The 20,851-nt window shown below is 44.8% G+C and overlaps 1 protein-coding gene across 4 annotated transcripts in view; it reads left to right on the top strand.

Annotated features, from left to right (window-relative positions):
• Positions 1–20,851, top strand: part of HTT (huntingtin) — a 2,905,635-nt gene that overhangs the window by 1,984,876 nt on the left and 899,908 nt on the right. For all 4 annotated transcript variants that reach the window (XM_069632055.1, XM_069632053.1, XM_069632052.1 and 1 more), the window contains one exon: positions 6,793–6,931. In XM_069632055.1, coding sequence (XP_069488156.1) covers positions 6,793–6,931 — 139 coding nt within the window. The remainder of the gene's footprint in view (positions 1–6,792; positions 6,932–20,851) is intronic.

Here is a 20,851-nt window from a genome sequence, read left to right as displayed (position 1 = left end):
AACAGTTTGGGCAAACAACAATGGAATTTCAGACCGTCGCCAGACAGGCTTTACAGAGGGAGTCGGGACTGAGATCAACCTGACAATGATAAACTTGCTGAAATTAGAAGCCCTACAAAGGAGATTACTCTTTTCTTTGCATTCATCGATATGCAACAGGCTTTTGATACTATAAACCGTGAGTTGCTCTGGCAGAAACTCTCAAATTGGGAGTGTCCGGAAAACATTGCAACCAATAAAGGCATTACACTTAAAGACATCAATTCGTATCAGGATAAACGGAAAGGGATACTTAGCGGAGGCGATTGACACGCTCAAAGGGGTTAAACAAGGATGCCCCTTGGCCGCTACTCTATTTAAGTTGTTCATCGCCGATGTCCCGAACGCTTCAGCAAATGTAAAGTGCTTTCCCCCTAAAATTATTGGACATCAAATTAGCTGTGCAACATATGCCGACGATCTTGTCCTAATTGACTCCACCCAAATAGGGTTACAGCGACTTCTCTCAAAATTGCAAAGCTATATGGACGAAAACAAACTTGGAATAAATGTAAAAAAGATAAAAATTATGAAGTTCGGCCCATTAAAAGGAAGAAAAAATAAAAACTTCAGGTGGAAAATTGACAACGAAGTGATTGAAGAAGTCGCTGAAATTCGATATCTGGGGGTATTGCTCAATAGATCGATACGTGAATGGAGCTGGGTGCAGGACCTATTTCAGCGGATGAAAATGTTTTCTCTACAAGGTGCTAGAATCCACAGTTTATTTGGAAAATTCACCTTAAATCTAGTCCGTCAGTTCTATTTGCAGAAAGTAATCCCTGCCATTACGTTTGGAGCTGAAACAGGATGGAACATAGATCACAAAATCTGGGCACAGATAGGCATCTTTTGGAGGCATGTATTAAGGCTACCAAAATACATATCTATGATTATTATCAGACATGAACTAGCACTGGACGAGCTATACGGAATTGTGGTCTGGAAATCACTGGCGTTATTATGAAAAATGTTAGTTGTCAGTCCGGAACTAGCTTATAAAATACTTGCACCATCTGCTATTCGTCCTTATGCTGGTTTACTCAAGATATGGATCCAAAAGCTGAAGGAAATCATGTAAGCAGCCGACATTTAGATGGCCTCTTTGCTAGCCTAGCCTCAAATTGCGAAAATAAAGCTAAAACAGTGGTCTTGGATCCAAATTTGTCAAAATACAATAATTTACCACCTGCACTAGAGCTTGGGCCCACAATGAACCAACTGAAAAAAACTCCAAAGTACAATTCCCCTCTCGTCGTCATTGCAATGGTTTTCTAAGACTGCGTCCGAACGCTTATAAAACGAAGCAAATGTTGGCTGTACGACATATAGAAGATGCAAATGATGATGTTTGTAGACATGTGGACATGACAGAATCAATCAAACATCTAATAACGGAATGCACTGTATTAAAAGATCAAAGGTCAGTTCATTTGAGTCAATTTGCAGCAGCGGTCGACAATATGGACGAGTGGTGGGTCTGGATTTTGAGTGGGAGCTTGGTGCATCTAACTTGTTCAGTAATAAACTTTCTTGACACAATCTTGGAGTGTACCCAAATTAAGTAGTCCTCCTTCCCGCTGAACGAATCTATGATTTTAGTCAGCTTGGATCAATACTGAGAATTTTCTTCTTTTCTATTTAATTTTTCAACTTGGAGATTTAACAAAATGCAAAGGATTGTTGTTGTGATAAAAGTTTGAAATAAACGAAATGTTACAAATACAAAACAAAAACAAAAAAATACCTAAAATGAGGAACCTTGGTAGAATGCATCAGAAAGACCATTACCAACGGTCATTTGTTTTTCCATCCTCAAAGGGCTTTCTGGTGATCTCCTTTTATATAAACTCTTAGTAGCCTTGAAGAAGGCAGTCGCCTGTCACTGATGTTAAATCCAAACATTTTCACTATAGATTCCCTAGTTTTAATTTCCAGAAATTTGTATCGACAATGTTTTCAATTCCTGTAAGCTTTCAATTTCTCTGCAATTCATATCATGTTATCACTGGTGTCTGATTAAGTGTTTCCTTGGATGGCACTTCTGCCACTTTTCATTTCTCACTCAGCACTTGGAAGGCAGCACCCTTAAGTAATGGTGTTAAAGAGGGGAAGTTTAAACCTCATTGTCTAATCACTATAGTGTTTATTATTATTCCTTAACTAGAGTTTCTTATATAGCGCAATCACTCACCCAAAGGTCTCAGGGCACTTACATAACAACACAAACAGATAACATAAATTGGAAAAATAAGAGGAAAAAGAAATGGCCGCGATGGCGATTAACACATCCTGAGAGATAGCCAGAGATCTTTAGGGCAAACGGTGGCGATTAGATATCAAAAAGAAAGGTCTTAAGACGTTTTCTGAATTGTTGCAATGTGGTGGACTGTTTAAGGTGGAGAGGGATTATGTTCCAATTCTTAGGGCCCCAGGCCCCAAAGCTTGCTTCACCCACTTTCTTCAGAATGGTATGTGGTTGTGCCAATAGCAAGAGACTGTTTGAGCGTAGCGTGCGCTTTGGAATCGCTGTCTGTAGCCTAGTTTTTAGATATTCCGGGGCTTTGCCTGAAAGACATTTAAAAACTATAACTAGTCCTTTTAATTTAAGCCGTTGCTCTATAGAGAGCCAGTGTAACTTTCTTCGATGTTCTGAGATGCGTTTGGCGACTTAGGCCACATAGAGCTCGAACAGCTCCGTTCTGTATAGTTTGGAGACTCCTAATGTTTCTTTTTGAGGTGAGGATCAGGAGGCTGTTGCAGTAGTCCAGCTTGGTGTTAATTATGGCTGCTGCAATGGATGCTCTATTACCTTCAGACAGATATGGTCTTATTTGCCTTAAGAGATGTGTGAAAAAGCTGCAAGATGACTTGAGGTAGGATACGTGCTTCTGAAGTGTAAGATAAGTATCAAAATATACTCCCAGCGTTTTTACAGAATCTAATAATCCTGATAGTTCTCATGCAATGGGCCTATGACAGGTATTTTAGTGCACTACTGGTCTACATCTCTCTGTTCTTGACGTTAACACGAGTGGTCACCATGTGTCCAGACCCTGACAACAGTCTGGTCATTCTGGAGCCATTTCTCGTTCCTCCCCTGCATCTTCCAGTAATGCACATTTCCGTTTCAGGGCGACTGGACAACTACTGAAGCGCAGACGACAGAGCCAGCACCATCTTGGAGGCTCCAATCTTAGCCAAGGGAGCTCGGCTGTCATGTTCATGGCAAACCAGGAGCAACAGCTAGCTCCAGTGCGTTTGAAGCAGCTACCTCTGGCAGCATCCGCCCAGTTCCTATGATGTCCTACTTTTGGCTGAATCTTAGCAGACTTACCAGTAGTGACATGCCAAAGTTGACCATAGAACGTTACGGCTGGCTTATGGCACACAATTTCTCCTTTTAACATAATTTATTTTGCATAAGGACTTATAAACATAACCTCTTTCACAAGAGAGACATGTTGCAATTTTGTTTCAATGGCCTTGTTGCGCATTTCCTTCCCACAAAGTCATGACAACGGGATAACCTGAAAACACATGCCTGACTTCTTTATAAAGATATAATGACGTTTTTGTAAAGATGCCATCAATGGATGATTAATGCTTAAACTTCACCTTGTTGATGTTTCCTTAATGCATGCAGGAATGTTTTCTCTTGCAAATGTTTGTTCCAGGTATTTAGGAGAGAAATGTGTGATTATTCTGACTTTACATTCCTTGCCCATTCTATATAATTTGCCGTTACCCTAGAATCCTATCTTACTATTTGAGCCAGAGTTTATTGAGAATGAAATATCCCTTTTTACTTTTTAAACTTAAATATGCTCCTACATTTATGTGAACTTTCACCCATGCCTTCCTGGTTATTTCGCCCAGAAGGTGCATATCCAAGTTCACATGAATTGTTTTTACCTGTATGAACATAACCTGATTAGCCCTTAAGTGCTGAGGGCGATCATGGTCATCCTGAATTCCCATAAGGAATCATTGTGGGCCTTCCCAATCTCCCAGTTAAGAAACAGCCTCTTTGTTTCTTTTTACCAACATACATTTATTTTATTGGAAGTTTGAAAGATTCAAATTACTGGACCACCCCTCCATACTTTTCATTTTTTAGTTTTTTTATTGCTGAGTCAGTCTTTTACAATTTAAGTAAATTGCAGGAATAGGTATCAACCAGAAGAAGGATATATTATTTTTGTTGTTTCTGATGAATTCTTTATCTTCCTAAAGATTACTTGTTGACCTGATTTTACCTTGCCTAATATAATAGTGATGGTGCGTTATTTTTGGAGTTTGAAGAAGTGCCGAAATTCAAAAGCCAATCTGATGCCTTATTATGTTTCATAAGACAATGGGCCTCATTACAGGTTTGGTGGTAAATGCGCCAATTTACTGTCAAGCTCATTTAGCGTTGCTGCCTCTCAGTGCCATGGATTTACCATGGGATTACAAGTGCAACATGGTACTGTTAGTCCCCATTTCTGGAGTTCATAGAATTTTATGGGGATTATTAGTAAATTTACAGCGAGTAGTAATTTTGCACAGCATATTCTGATGAGATTTGGTGTTAAAATGGAAGATTTTCCTCCAGCTTTTTGCATGAGGTCAATCTTTCACCTTAGCGCCCAACTTGTAGTACAGCTTTGCTGTAATGCAGCATTAAAGTGGAAGCAACTGGTAGAAAAGTGTTGGTAATTGCATTACTGCCACTTTTTTTATGGTTACGGAATTACTGCGACTTTGACCACAGTGCAAAATTCAGAGTTTGATCTCGAAGTGGTAGACATACCGCCAGCATCATACTGGAGTTAAATCCTATACTTCAAGTCCACAAATCATAATATACACCAAAAATCCCTATAGTGTTTTATGAGCTCAACAAATGGGGATTTGCATTGCCATGCTAACAGTTGTAATCTCATGATTAGCCCACAAGGTCAAGTGGCGATAACGGTAAACGATTTTGGTGTTAAATCAGTGGATTTACCAACATACTTGTAATGAACCCATAAAATGTAGATGTAATAATAACATCCATCAGAAACACTGTTGCCAATAGTATGTTAATGTTGTCACAGATGGCCTCAGAAATCCAAAAGCAAAGGTAGTAGATTTAAAAATTTTTATGAACAATTTTAAAGTACTGGTCTGGGAAGACTGGGCCATTTGAAACAAAGGGGGTTCCTATGGCTCTCTCGACCTCCTTATGGGTTACCACCCTACAATAGGTGTCCCTAACCCCCAGAATCTCCCTGACAGTCTATAAAGCAAGATAACCTCTACTATCTATGCCTTTCTACTATCTACACCTTTCTAATCTTGACGGGGAGTCCTAAAGGCTGTGGCCTTTTCTATTTTCCTCTGGGGCTTTCTAAGGGATACCTCTAGTTTGTTGGACTGCCTCATGCCACCAGGGATTTCTTTATCGCTCTGTCTCTCCCCCTTTATCTCCACTCTTCTCCATCTGTGGTCTCTCACTCTCTTTGTATCGGTTTCCTTCTCCTCTCACTTCTCCTGATCGTACACATTCTCTCCACCTATCTTTCCTAACTACTTTCCTTCTTTGTTTATCTGCCCACTATCTACTGTCAAACTCTCTCCTTTACTTACTCTGACATCATCTCTACATCCCCCTACACTTATATTCCTCTCTATCTCGTTCTCTTCACTTTCTTTCACTCACTTTATAAACCCCACTATACTCAACGGGTACCACTTTCCCCTACACACAATACTTTACCTACTCTCTCAGAACACTAACAGTCTTCTCATTACTCTGTCTCACTGTCTACGCACCGCCTAGTCTCTTGATCCGCCACTGCTGATCATAAGGATGTTAGCACCATCCCCTTTTTAATCTTTATTTGCAGGATGGCAGCCATATGCTCAGGGTGCTTGATTTCCTTGTGGCTTTCTACATGCGCTGGTGAGTTTGTTTCAATTTGGTTTTGGGGAGGATTTCTGTGTCTCCCCTGCAGGCCATTCTCTGTTTGTTTTCACACCATTCCCCATGGGTCTATCTGGGATTGGTAGTTTGAGGTGTTGGGTGTCTCGTCTCTTTTTAGCAGGACAAGTCCCAATGTATTCCATGTCTGTTTTCAATTCCTAGTTTCTGTAAGGGTGTTCTTGGTTGTGTCCTGGTGCATTCTGGGAGGGGAGTTGTTGTACTGAAAAAGAGAACTCTCATTAGAAGAAAGGCTGACAGGCATTGTGGAAGGGACAGCGGCACCAGCAGACATCTACAATACACACCCTGGATCCCTCCCAACACCCTCACTCCACCTCTTGGGTTGGACCGGCCCTGGCATACACCCTGGTCGGTCACCTAACCCAGGTCAGCAGGGACGCCATGTTCCCCATTTTCAAGTATGTGTTTGCGTTAAACATTGGCCGTTTCCAAATTTGCCACTGTGTAGCTGATACAGTATTATACTACACATTTATTTTTCTGTTATCAGTAGTTGTGTACTTCTCTCAACAGTGTTAAGTCACACCCTTCCCACTCCATAGCTGTGGCTGATTTCCTAACTGGCAGTTGAAGAGTCATGGGTGAAGCTGTAACGAGAGGTGCAGTGTTCTTTCATGTGAATATGCTATGTCTTATATTCTTTCTACAATTCTATTTATCTAGGCCCATACTAACCTGACATCATTAAACAAAAAATACATCTAAATTAATTGGACCCTACTTTTTGATTGTAATGCCTGCCCCTTTTATTTGATTTTGTCATTGAACTTTATTTTTAGGCACCAAAGACTTTACTCCCTGCTGGACAGGTTTCGGCTCACAGTAGCACCAGACAGCACTAGCCCTCTACCTCTTGTTACTTCACACCCACTGGATGGGGAGAATGAAACCGCTCTAGAAGAATTAATTCCTGACCAAGTAAGCTATGTTATAGTAATAATGTTCACAATACTAACTGAAGTAAATTGTATACTGTGTAATAGGGTTCCATGAGCATAAATATGATGTCAAGTCCTTAAGTAACATTTGGAGATAAACCAGCTTTGTGTGTTCTGTCAGAGTCGACGTTACTCGGTGGCCGTTTTCCACAGGTTTCTTTTCGAGCCATTACAATTGTATCATCAGAAGTTAGTATGAGCTGCCTTTGTTGGTAAACATTTGTTTTTGTTTGTCTACAGTAGGATTAGTTTGTGTTTTAGGTCCTTCATTTCATGTGCAAGAACGTTTTCCTTGTGACTGAAAGAAAACCTTTTCAGTCTTTTCACTATTGTGCCTTGAGTAAGGGATTTTTAAAATGTTTGTGATGAAGAATTAACAGACTATAAAATGCTTTAACATGTTCACTTCTAAACAAAGCTTGCGTAAGATAAATGCCTATATGACATGGTATTCCACCTACAACTCCTGCGGATATAGTGTTGAACATGCTTCTTGACCAAGAAGCAAGTATTTTCTCGCTTTGCTTAAGGTACTTGGCGTATATATTCTCACCCTTTTGCCATCGGTCATCGTCGTATGGCAATTAATGTTACCTCTTAAAAAATTCCTCCCAAGTATTTATTTTCCCTGCATAATGGCCTTTAAATGAGGCATCATACTTTAGCTATAAATACACCCAGGCCTGCTGTGACTCAAACACTCCTGGAAAGTGTCCCTGTTTGGTTGTGCATTTTAACTCGCCAAATATAACCCCTTGGGCCAAAGTCTTCTCTCAGAGTCCGTTGTACGCCCTCAACTGGTTGTTGATGTTCTCTGCTTCCCAGGCTCTGGTCACTGCCAGTGTCTGATATATAGCCCCAGTAGGCTGTCAGTGCTCTTGCAATCTCTCTCACTATGTGCCTCTCTTTCCGTCTCCTTCCCTCTGCCTCTCCCTTCGAAGGGATTGTGTCCTCCGGCGTATTCCTTATCTTTGATAATTCGTCTCCAGCTTGCTGGCCTCAGAAACATTTTTCTCAGTAGAGGGTGCTGCGCATCAACGTCTGTCGAGTTGGTGTCCTTCGACAGCCACCGTATCGGTGCCGACGTCACCATGCCCATAAATAGCCACGCGCAGCGTCCGTTGCTCAGTTCAGTTTTTCTGCGCTTCGTGGTGCCTCGGAATATCGTTGCTCAGTTCTTCAGTCAAATATACTTCATTATTCCTCGAGAATACCGACTCGTACTCGATGGCTTCCTCATCCGAACCGACGACTCCACGGTCCGGCTTCAAAAAATGTCGAGACTGTGGAAAGAAAATGTCGTTGACGGATCCTCACAGGATCTGTTTGTGGTGCCTGGGAGTCGAGCACCATTGTTCGGAGTGCGAGGACTGCATGTCCATGACGGCGAAAGCCTTGAAGGAGCGTAAGGGGAAGCTCGAGAGAGGTAAGGCAGTTAAAACTTCTTCGAAAGTTTCCTCGCCATCACAAAAGACATTCACGTTCTAGGTCTCGAAGCAGTTCCCATCACTCTTCGAGATCTAAGCATTCAAAAAAGAGACGTTGAAGATCCCCTTCCTCGTCTTCTTCCGTTTCCCCGTAAAGGGTCTCCTGCCCCACAAAACATAGCTCTCAGGCTGAGTAGAAGGAATTCAGGAAAAGGATGCTTAGCGTCTTCGAGAAAGCGGGCTCGACCCCCTCGAAGACTGCTGAGGGTGATACCCAGGGTGAAAGACCCGAAAAATCAAAACGCTGCAAGTCGCAGCACCCGGCGAAAGAAGGTACTCGAGAGCGTCACGAACCCTCGAGCAAAGGCAAGGTCGCGTCTTCGACGCCATCGTCGAAAGTCCCTTCGACGCATAGATCTGCGTCTTCGATGCCAATATCGAAGGGTTCTTCGACGCACAGGTCAGTCGATTCGACGCCGAGAAAGGACAAACCCACACCCACCTCACAGCCAGTGGCCATACCGAGAGCCTCGATCACGAGAATGTCGTCGACAACCTAGAGTAGAATTCCGATACTCTCGTTCCTCGAGGCCTCTACCAATTTTCTCAACGCCTTTTTCGATGGCTTCGAAGCCTTTAACGTCCGCGTCGACGACATCAACGTTTTCTCAGCCAATTATGACGAATTTTGCCCCTTCTGCTCTGGAAATGGGATTTATACCATTTCCAAGATCTGATCATCCCAGAGCCTTATCTATTTATGAAGAAGGGGAGAATTTGGATCAGGAAAGACCTTTTGAGTTGCAGGGATCTGCAACTCCTGTACCAGAGGAATTTACCTCTGAGGAAGGTAGGTTAAAATACCTCCAAGAATCCTTACATGAAGCAAGTGGGTTGGACACTTCCCCAGAAGTGGAATTTGCCAAACCAGACCCAGGGGAACATGCTTAAACCCCTTATAGAACCTTGATGGCAAGGATAATAGAGTTTATGGAGTGGTCTACACCCTCACCTGCTTTTCAGCAAGACAACCTCACAGACATTTTGGTTAAAGGTCCACAGGAGGATCCTGTGGTGCCATTTCATGCGGCATTACAAAGGAAAATATTGGCTAACTGGGAAACCCCCGAGGTTATCCTAGCAGTTAATAAAAAATTATCAGCCAAATATAGGGTGTCTACTGCTGACCCAGTATATTTATCCAGACACCCAACTCCGGAGAGTCTGGTTGTTCAGGCAGCAACTTCATCAGGTAGTAAATCGGCTTACCCTAATCCATCAATGCTACTTGTACGCTCGCAATGTTCAGCCACACACTTTGGGAGTGTGCTTCATCAGCGGCTGACTGCCTCCCAGAGGGAGAAGAAAGGGAAGCGTTTCTAAACATCATTAAGGATGGTAAAGACGCAATGTGCAAATCGCTTCAAACTGGCATCGATTCTGCTGACAGCATCAGCAGGGCCATGGCGGCAAGTGCAACAACCCAGAGATTTGCTTGGTTGCGAAAGTTTGGTTTTGCTCCAGATGTGCAAAGCAGACTCTTGAATATGCCCTTTGACGGCTCTTCTTTGTTTGGTAAGAAGGCGGATGGCAGTTTAGAAAAGCTACAAACATCAAAGGCAGCAGCAAAATCCCTGGGAGCTGCAATCTGTCAGACACCATATCGCCCCTCAGGAACCTCTTGGAGAGGTAAGTCCTTTCGCTTTTATTCTGCATTCGGAAGAGGCAGAGGACAGCCGGTTCAAAGGGGTCAGAAAAGATTCACCCGAGGTGGACGGGTTAAAAATACAAAAGCCGCAGCAGGTGCCTCTTTACCCGAGGACTCGGCTCACAAGACACCAGTAGGGGGCAGGTTAACTCAACATCTGACGGAATGACAGGCTATTACGTCAGATGCTTGGGCATTGGAGACAGTTGCCCAAGGTTACTGCCTGCCTTTTCTACGCATCCCTCAGAGTCATCCACCGGGGAACAGCTCTCTGAAAGTTCCAGATCCGCTCCTCTTGCAGGAAATTGTAGACCTGCTAGAGAAAGGTGCCATAGAACCGGTACCTGTAGCGGAGAGGAACAAGGGCTGGTACTCCCCCCTACTTTCTCATACCGAAGAAAGACGGAGGACTGAGACCTATCTTGGACTTACGAGAATTGAACAAGTTCCTCAGGAAGGACAAGTTCAAGATGGTAACTCTTCTCAGATCCTTCAGGCCCTCCAGCTCCAGGACTGGCTGGTATCTCTGGACCTCCACGAGGATTATTTCCATGTGCCATTCCATCTCAAACACAGGAAATACCTGAGGTTCGCAATTGGCGGCTCTCATTATAAATTTCGAGTTCTGCCTTTTGGGCTGACCTCCGCCCCGCGGGCCTTCACCAAGTTAATGTCGGTAGTGGCTGCAATTTTAAGGAGGGGAGGGATTCACGTCTACCCCTACCTGGATGATTGGCTGATCAGGGCTGTATCTTCGGAACAAGCTCAGATCCAGCTAGATTATGTCTGCCACTTCCTTCACAAACTGGGCTTCTCCCTCAATTTAAAGAAGTCACAGATGATACCATCACAGAGACTCCAGTTCATCGGAGCGGTCCTGGACACTTCTCTGGGAAAAGCCTCGCCACCAGAGGTGAGGGCTCAAGATATTCTGCAGATGGTCACCAAGTTTCAAAATGCCCAACATCTCCCAGCCTTCGACTTTTTGAGGTTGCTAGGCCTCATGGCATCCTGCATCTTCCTTGTGCCAGAGGCTCGCCTGAGAATGAGATCTCTCCAGTGGGCACTAAGAACCCAGTGGTCGCAGTTCTCAGGAAAAATGACAGAACTCCTTTGGATTCCAGACCAGGTAGCCCAAAACCTTCAATGTGGGCTTATCGAGAGAACATTTTGAAAGAACTGTTTTGGCAACCATGGCCGGAGATAACAGTAGTCATGGACGCCTCACTCACGGGGTGGGGAGCCCATGCCAACGACTTGACCATCAGCGGTCAATGGTCTCCATCGGAGTCCAGACTACACATCAACATATTGGAGCTGAGAGCGATCAGACTAGCGCTGAAAGCTGTCCTGCCATCAGTACAGGGAAAACATGTCCTGATAATGACGGACAACACAGTGGCCATGCACTACCTCAACAAAGAGGAGGCGTGGGATCACTGCCGCTGTGCAGAGAGGCAATGCAGCTCTGGTTTTGGGCAATTCAAGAAGGAATCTCTCTATCGGCAGTTCACCTAGCCAGAGAGAAGAACTTGACGGCGGACGTTCTGAGCAGGCAGGGCACACGAGTGGGAACTAGCTGAGGAAGTCCTTCAGGCGATCTTAGCCCTTTGGGGAACCCCTCAAGTGGATCTGTTCACCACCAGTACCAAGAGGAAGTGCGATCTGTTTTGTTCAAGGGAATTTCCCCCGAGAGGAGCTCTAGGGGACGCGTTCATAGTGGACTGAGAGTTTCAACTCCTGTACGCGTTTCCACCAGTCCCTGTCATTCCTCAAATGATCAGGAGGTTGAGAAGATTCCAGAGGACCATGATCCTAATTGCCCCAGACTGGGCCAGGAGAACGTGGTACCCGGACCTTCTGGACATGTCATTCTGCCCTCCAATTCGCCTTCCACTCAAGGAGAATCTTCTCTCACAGAAGGGAGGTCAGGTTCTCCATCCAGACATCAGAACCCTCAACCTTCACGCTTGGCTTCTGAAAGGTTGAGATACAAGGATTGGGACCTCCCTGATGACGTCATGGAGGTGTTGCTTTCGGCGAGAAGGCCAGCAACATAGTCTTTATACCGCTGCCGGTGAAACAAATTTTGCAGCTGGTGTAGAGAAGAAAATATCGACCCCTTTTCATGTGGTACACCAACAGTGTTATCCTTTGTACTCTATTTGGCAAATTCAGGCCTTCAAGTTGGCACTATCAAGGGCTATCTCGCAGCGTTATCGATCTTCAAGCGCACTGCAGAGGAGCCATCGTATTTCAAATTACCCTTAGTAATACAATTTCTAAAGGGATTAACTAATGTCTATCCTCCGAGACCATTCCAAGTTCCCTTATGGGACTTAAATTTAGTCTTAAATTTCCTGATGGGTACTCCTTTCGAACCACTCCACTCTTGTTCACTAAGATTTCTCACCCTTAAAACTGTCTTATTAGTGGCACTAACATCTGCTAGAAGGGTGAGCGAATTACAAGCTCTATCTTGTAAACCCCCTCATACAATTTTTCATAAAGACAAAGTTGTCCTACAGGTGAAGCCTAATTTCCTCCCAAAGGTGGTTTCTGAATTCCACATCACTCAGAAAATTACCTTACCTTCATTCTATCCTCCTCCACATCCGGGGAAAGAGGAAGAAAGGCTACATAGGCTGGACCCAAGGCGGGCTTTAAGCTTTTACATCAGCAGACTTGCTAGGATTAGGTAAGCAGACCAACTGTTCGTAGGTTACTCAGGGCACAAATTGGGACTACCGATAACAAAATAGACCATTTCCAGGTGGATTATTTTGGCCATTCTGGCATGTTACAAACTAGCAGGGAAAGAGCCTCCTCAAAATCTTAGGGCTCATTCAACCAGGGGTATCGCAGCCTCTTCGGCCCTCCAAAGAGGGGTTCCGGTTCGAGACATATGTGCGGCTGCCACATGGTCGTCAGCACATACCTTCACAAGATTTTACAACCTGGATTCCTCCTCTAGTCAAGAGACTAGGTTTGGCGAAGCCGTATTACATTCGGTTCATTTCTAAAGGGAAACATGGCGTTTTTACTCCCACCTTCAATTACACACCTCTGCTATGGGAGTCTATCAAAGATAAGGAATACGTCGGAGGACACAATCCCTTCGAAGAACAAGTTACTTCTTACCTGGTAACGTTCTTTTGATGGGATGTTCCTCTGACGTGTTCCTTATCGCCCCTCCCATCCATCCCCGCAGTAATACTTCCCTTGTGTAGGACTTATCTTATGCAACAAAACGGAACTGAGCAACGGACGCTGCGCGTGTCTATTTATGGGCATGGTGACGTCAGCGCCAATACGGTGGCTGTCGAGGGACACCAACTCGACGGACGTCGATGCGCAGCGCCCTCTACTGAGAAAATATTTTCCGAGGCCAGCAAGCTGGAGACGAATTATCAAAGATGAGGAATACGTCGGAGGAACATCCCATCGAAAGAATGTTACCAGGTAAGAAGTAACTTGTTCTTCTCTTCCAGTGTCTGATATATAGATATCAGTCTGCTTGTAAAACACTGCTTGCCTTTGGTCCTTCTATCTTCAAGTATCTTAGACATAGACCTGAACAAGCTTGTATTGTTTATGCTTTCGTTCTGACCTCCCCTTCTGGATCCCTATAACCACCTCCCTGCTACACTTGCTGCTGTTGACTATGGGGTTTTATAGTGACCTTGACAACTTAAAAGTGCCTCTGTTTTGTTGACTGCTATTCCCTTTCTCCCCCCATCTTGTAATATGTCCTGCCTCACTTCACTACAAGCCAGCTCAAATGTTTGGTGTTTCTCCATCGTGTTTCCCATGTGTTTGCACTCATTCTTTCCTTTTTTATAAGTTAACCCCATTTCAGTACTCATTCGGCCTGCTGAGGGCTTAAAGACGCAGTTTTGAAGTCAGGTAGAAGTGCCTGACCTACCTCTCTACTCTGCTTGGTCTGTTCTCCAGATGTCTGCCCTGGTCCACACCACAGCATGTTCTTAATCATGTAAGGGAATGTCTTCATGATCCACATGCCAGCCCTTTGCCACCGGCAAGGCTCATGGGTGGATGTTAGCTCTTATGCAAACTCTCGCTGCTCATGAACACCTCTCCGGGGACCAACAGAAAAACAAATCTGAATACTGGAGCAGTTGTGCACGATATAGGGTTTGCAAAGGAGGTTCTCTGAATTGCTAGGATGAGCGTGAAGGTATGCCCCAGGTTTCACATTGATGCTGGGTGTCCTGCATCCTAGACCACCCTTCTGACTATAAGTCCACAGTGAAACCCATCCAAGCCTCCCTGGGGTGCAACTTCCATGATATATATGGCCCTTTGGCGACCGTTTCACGTAAACGGTGGGGGCTACTGCTGATTTGTCTGTTAATCTCCCTGGGTCTGTATACCTTGCCCCAGAAAGTTGTACTGGTTCTGGTTGATGACAGCATACTGTATGTAGTGGCTGCATAAATTGTGGGCATTTTAGCTCTCAGGAAGCCTTTTCTTCTTGGAGGTTTCGAAGCTGGAGCCACTAGTATTGCATTGTTTAATCCAATGTCCATGCAACTTTGCTTTTTTGCCCCTGTGTTTGATTGGGTGGAGCGCTGGAATGACCTGGTTGACTGGGATTTATGTGTAATCCACAACTCCAAAGTTTGCCACAATCGTGTGTATGTGTTGGCCAGTTATGGTTGGCTGGTCACTAGGGTTTTGTTTTTGGCATTCACTTTTTATTGAAATGCAAATCAAAGGTCATACAAGAGCCATAGTAAACATTACCAAATATTATAAATTACAATTGACCATATTGCTATCGTGTATAATATTCAGACCTGAATGACTAAATATTGCTTAACCAATTGCAACCTAGATCCCAGGATCTCTTTAGGATATCAACAATACGGTATGAATTTCAACAATGGTCACAAGTTTATATTCACATTAACGTAAATGCTGTTTAGTCCTGAAGTTTATGGTGTACGCCCAGATGGTCATTACAACTTACAAAATTAATAAATGGACCCAATATTACTCATTACTGCCACAAACCATATATTTGCCCGCCACTCCTTTATATCCAGGGTTCTTGGGGTTTAATTTCACACATCTAGATGATTTCCCTGCCCTTGTCCAGATATTGTACCATGATAAATCTATTGGAAACCCATATCCTCTTCCCATCGAACCATGTATAAATCTGGAGGTTTGAATCAACTTGCATTCTGAACGGCAAATAACAAGGAAATCTTACGTGCTGGGGCATCCGCCATGAACAAATCTTCGAACTGTGTGATTTCCCTCAAAGCCTGCTCTGCTATTTTAGGATTAGCAGTCAAATGCCTAAGGTGCACATACCCATACTTGTCAGCATCCCTCAGCATAAACATGTACTTACATTTTAATTGACACAGGTTGCACCAGCCCCCCACCCCCCAGCGATCAAATCCCCCAGCTTGTTGGCCCGAAGGGAATCCCAATGTGCCCCAGACCCGTGTGAGAGAGGATGGAAAAGTCGTCCAATTATACCTACATGCCGCTCTGTCCCAATAAACTAATGTCACCTTTGTGGTTGGGAGTAAAGAGTAAACGAGCCCTGCCACGCTACTGGAGAGTAGCAACACCAGTCATGTAACGGAAAACCAACAATAAATTGCTCAATTTTATATCAAATGTTTTGGGGACTGCTCTTTAATTTTACTACCCAACAAAAGGTGCAAGCTGTTCCGCTTATAACTAACTTTCTAGATCTGGCACCCCCAATCCACCCTTCTCCTTCGATGTCATTAACGTATGTCTAGAAATACTTGGGAGCAGCTTAGCCCAGATGAACCGAAAAATCTGAGTCTGTAGATCTTGCATCACTGTTTTTGGGATGAGAATGATTCCCTGGAAAATATACAATATTTTCGGTAAGAGGGTCTTTTTAACTGCTGCTACTCTTCCTAGCCACAAAATGTCAGATTACCCCCAATGCTCCAAGTCTGATTTTTAACGTGTAAATTAGTGATGAGATATTATTAGAATACAATTGCCATGTTCAGCCGTGAGATAAACCCCTAAATATTTCAGCTGGTTTGAACCCCATTGAAAAGCAAAGGCATCCTTCAATTCACTCACAGTACAGGGTTGCTACAACGCGTTAAGTATGATGGATTTTGTGAAATGTATCTTAAACCCCGAAGCCAAGTGAAATGAATCCAATAACGTAACAATGCGAGGTCATAGAATTCTGGATTAAAAGAAACCGGTCGTCTTCGACGTTCAGAGCCACCTTGTGCTGATAACCCACCACTTCCACACAAGAGTTACCTTCCAAGGACCTTAATCTACATGCCAAACGCTCCATAGATAGTGCAAATAACACATGGGCACCCTTGACAAGTCCCTCTTGAGGGAGCAATGGGGTCGGAGATTGCCCCCATTCAATTTAATTCTAGTGGTTGGATGAACAAAATTAGCTAATACACTCTTAAATATAGGCCCAAACTCACTCAACACTTCAGCCAGATATTCCCAATCCATCCTGTCTAATGCTTTTTCACTGTCGACTGAAAGGACCACCAGCTCTTAATTCTTAAGTCTTGGCCATTCAATAGCATCTATGGCCCTATGAATATTATCCTGTGCCTGGCATCCTGGAATAAATCTAATTTGGTCCATGTGAATAATCCCTGGAAGAATACTCGCTTATTTTAGGGCTATGATTTTGGAATAAATACAGGAATCATAATTAAGAACTGCAATGGGCCTGTAAGAAGCACACAGTGTAATATCTTTCCTTGGTTTCCCCAGTAGGGTCAATTAATACTCCTTCATCGTGGGTGTAATTGCACCAGTTTAAAAAAAATGGTTAAAAAGAATGACTAATTGTGGGATCAGTATATTAGAAAACATCTTATAAAAAAAGGGCAGATAAACCGTCATACCCTGGAGCTTTATTATTGGGGAGTGAAAGGATAACCTGAGAGATGTCTTCCGCTGAAATCAGGCCTTCTTATTGCTGTCTGTGCTTCTGAGATCTTGGGTTCTGCGCTGTACAAATAAATTGCCTTTGAGCCGTTCAAGCTAATCCTTATGCCCCGACAAGGGCCCTGTAATACTGGGTCAAGATATTAATTTGAGAACATTCATCCTCATTTAATTGACCCCTCTTATCGTTTAGCTTTGTTATTGCATCGCTAGCCTGATGTGCCCTCATTTTATATGCCAGAATAAGTGAGGCCTTTTTGGAGTGCTAAAATAAACTGTTTGGTCTATAACAGTGTTTGAGAATTGTTGGTTGCCCACAACACCTTCATGTCAGCTCTAGATACTAGTAGCTGTCTATATATCCTTTGTGAACCATCCCTTTTGTATTGTATTTCTAACCCGTGTACCCCTTCCATTCTTTGAACTGTGAGCACTCATCTTTGTGCCGAGGCCAGACTTGTCATTTCGACTCTCAGCGTGGGTTTAAACGCATCCCAAATGGTCGCCATAGGCATACCATCAGTTGCGTTTTCCCAGAAATAGAGCAGCATTTTATCTGACATAGAGATACAATAGGCCGTATCAGCTAAAAGTGAATTGTGCATTTTCCACAAGGTGGATTTACCTGCATGCAACACATATGTATCCAGCTGAACCGTAATAGGGGCATGGTAGGAGACAACCACTAATTCGATAGTGGATGTTGTGACAGCAGACAGGAGCGAATGGGACATTTAAAAAAAAAATCTAAGAATAACTACAGTGGACATGGGAAAAAAAGTGTGTAATCCCTATCATGTGGGTGTAAGTGTCTCCATATATTCACTATCTGCAAGTCATTTATCGCCAGTTTAAGGGAAGCCGATCCTAACTTGTCTGTACCCCCTCCCGGTCTAGACTTATCCAACCCACCATCTAACACTACATTAAAGTCAACCCCCCATTATGGGGCCACCCTTCTGGAATTGCACAATACGAGGGAGCATCCGGGCATAGAACACCTCCTGATTTCCATTCGGGACATACATTGAAAACTGGCTCAGATCTGTCCCCCAGCCGAATATGAAGGCCCAAGATTCTACCCTGAGTATGCTTAAACTACCCTCTTTTCCGTTGGTGACACAAACAATTGGCGTGGAAAGGCTCTAGACCATAATCGTGATCAATCAGCTTTCAGAAGATGAGTCTCATGAAGCAGACCTATATCAGCTTTCAATTCAGTCAGCTTGCACATACAATGACACTATCTTGAGATCCCCCATTCAGATCTTATGCATCTTATTCTTCTCCACAGAATACCCTATTAACTCATAATACAATGAGCAATGCCCATCCGACTCTTTCTCCCCCATCAAAGGAACTGTGAGAACTCTAGCCTCTGTACCCACAAACCAGCCTTATTATCAATGAAATATGACAAACAATACTTGTGAACTTCATGACTGTACCCCGGCAACAATCCAATACTGCTAATACTGTATAAATGCCTTGGAAACAATAACTTCAAACATAAAACTACCCCCTTTTGGGGACACATTAGGTTTAAAGGAAAAAGAACTAAGTATGGGCATGTACTCCTGATACCTTGCCAATGTGTTCAGACTTTAACAAAACTGCAACTTCATGGAACTGAGCTACTTAAACAATAAGAAGCCCCAAACTCCTCCCTGCTTACCCTAATCCCACTGCTTGAGTCATATGTCCATCCCCAGCGCATGTGTAGCAACATAGATCCGGTCAGGATCTTCATGTGGGTTCGTCAGTATCTCTGCATGTTGCTAGCCTAGGCAAAAATACACTGTAGCTCGTGTTTTTCATCATTTTGCTACCTATGAACATTTATGTATAAAAACATTTTCCCGTCATTCTCTCCATATTTCATTCATTCTACTCATGTTTTTATCTGGTCCAGGAATTTCCCTTAAACCTTGTTTTCCATAATTTGTGCATAGTGTGCATGAAGCCTTAGCTTTTTGACCGACAGCAGACAGGTGCTGAGTTACTTCGGATGCTCTGCCAGTGCTAGCGTGCTAGCGAACACCACATCAATGCCTGTAGTCTATTTTTAGCACAGGCTGCATTCTTTCCGGGAAGGGAGGGGGAGTATTTTTGACTCCTATCGCGCTAAGTACTGCATAGGTTTTAACACTTACAAATGTATTCAACTAATAGTTATTTGCACCTTATATTTAAATAATAAATGCCTTTTTTTAGTGCCTGCCGATGTCTGTGTATATGATTGCATTTGCATAAGAGAGCTTTCCCAGTGTCCACCTTCCCCCTGATGCCTTGTAGTACCTAGAAGCAGTCAAAAGAAGTCTTACCTAATTCTAAAGCGCTTGGTGGCGCAGGAAGGCGCTAGCTCCTTCCCAACACCACGCCAGCCACCAGAGTTTGAAAGTCACATCTATGTAGGATTGGTGGCTGTGGGGTAGCCTCTACCCTTCGGGTTTAGGATAAAAGCAGACACTCTGCACTCAAAACATTGTCAACTTCTGGCATTCAATCCTGAAGCATTCACTTTCTACTAACCAGAAGGAACTGTGTCTGGTGCTCTTTTCCCCCCTATTCCAGTGGAGACCACTAGCTCAATTGTGTAGCTGTTCTCTCCTCCTGACTTGCCTGTGCTGCTTGACCTTTGGAACCATCAACCACAACTTTGTCATCCCAGTAGACACTTTTCTCAACAAGTCATCTGTATAGCTGGATTTTGGTCTAGTTAGCCTTGCTTGGAGACTTCCAATCTCATGTCTAATCTCATGTCCTGTTGCACTTCTTCTTAACAGTGACCTTTTGAGACAAAGGAGGTAACCATTTCTGGACATTTGATCCACGGCCACCCAGTGTTCTTCCACTGCCTGCCCTTTATAAGGAACTCATGGTGGCAACAGTAAAGATGGACAAAAGTGGGGGGGGCGCTGTTGAGCAGCCAAGCAAGATGGCCGCTTAGCGTCGGAGCTCTGTCACGGCACACCTAAATCCTTGCTCCACCAGCGCTAATCCGCTCCGCTGCGGCACAGAAAGCTAGCGATTCAAACAGCGGCGCTGCCCGCTGTATTCTCCTGAAATCCCGAGGCGAAACGGCGCCCGAGACCCGAACTGGTGCAGCCTATGGCCGTCCGAGGCCTCTCGGATCCATGGCGGATCCACGGCGGGCTGATCGCCGCCGGAGGAGCAGTGACGCCGCGGGGCCCCAGCGCCGCTGACCGCGGGCCCGCTACCCCGGGGGGCTACCTGGAATATCCAGCATCGGGAGGAGCTGTGGTCCCCGCTCCTCCCGCGCCACCGCCCGCTGCCGCCAACGAGGGGCCCCCGCGAGGGAGGCCGGCCCCGCCTCGGCTGCGTGGAGCTCCCGATCGCCGCGGCTTGCGTCGCCTGGCAGGCCCGCGCCGGACTGGGCGGCGGCCCGTTGCCCCTGCGGGGAAAGGCGGATCACTCGCCCGCTCTCGCTGGTGGGGGAGCCGGGCATCCCGAGGACACCGCTGCTGGGCCCCCCCCGCCTCCCCGGGCCAGCCGCGGGGATCGCTGGGGGCGCTGCTGCAGCTACAGGCCCACGCCGGACACGGCACTTCTGGAGGCCCCGGGGTGAGTGCCTGGCGCTGTCCTCCCTGACGCCTCCTGGGAGAAAACATAGCTAACCCCACCTGGGGGTCCCCCTCACCTGCTCCTGGGCTCGGGCCCCACCTGCCTTCTACACTCTGAATTCGGGGCCTGACCTGACACCTGGCAGCCGCATAAAATACCTGGGCTCCTTGGACGACCGGGGCCTCTGCCCCCCCGCCGGAACTACACCGCCCGAGACCCCTAC

This window comes from Ambystoma mexicanum, chromosome 6q, assembly GCF_040938575.1.
Source record: "Ambystoma mexicanum isolate Mex_15411 chromosome 6q, UKY_AmexF1_1, whole genome shotgun sequence".
Taxonomy (NCBI): domain Eukaryota; kingdom Metazoa; phylum Chordata; class Amphibia; order Caudata; family Ambystomatidae; genus Ambystoma; species Ambystoma mexicanum.
Note: the sequence above shows the minus strand (reverse complement) of the source record. Positions and strands in the feature narration are given on the sequence as shown.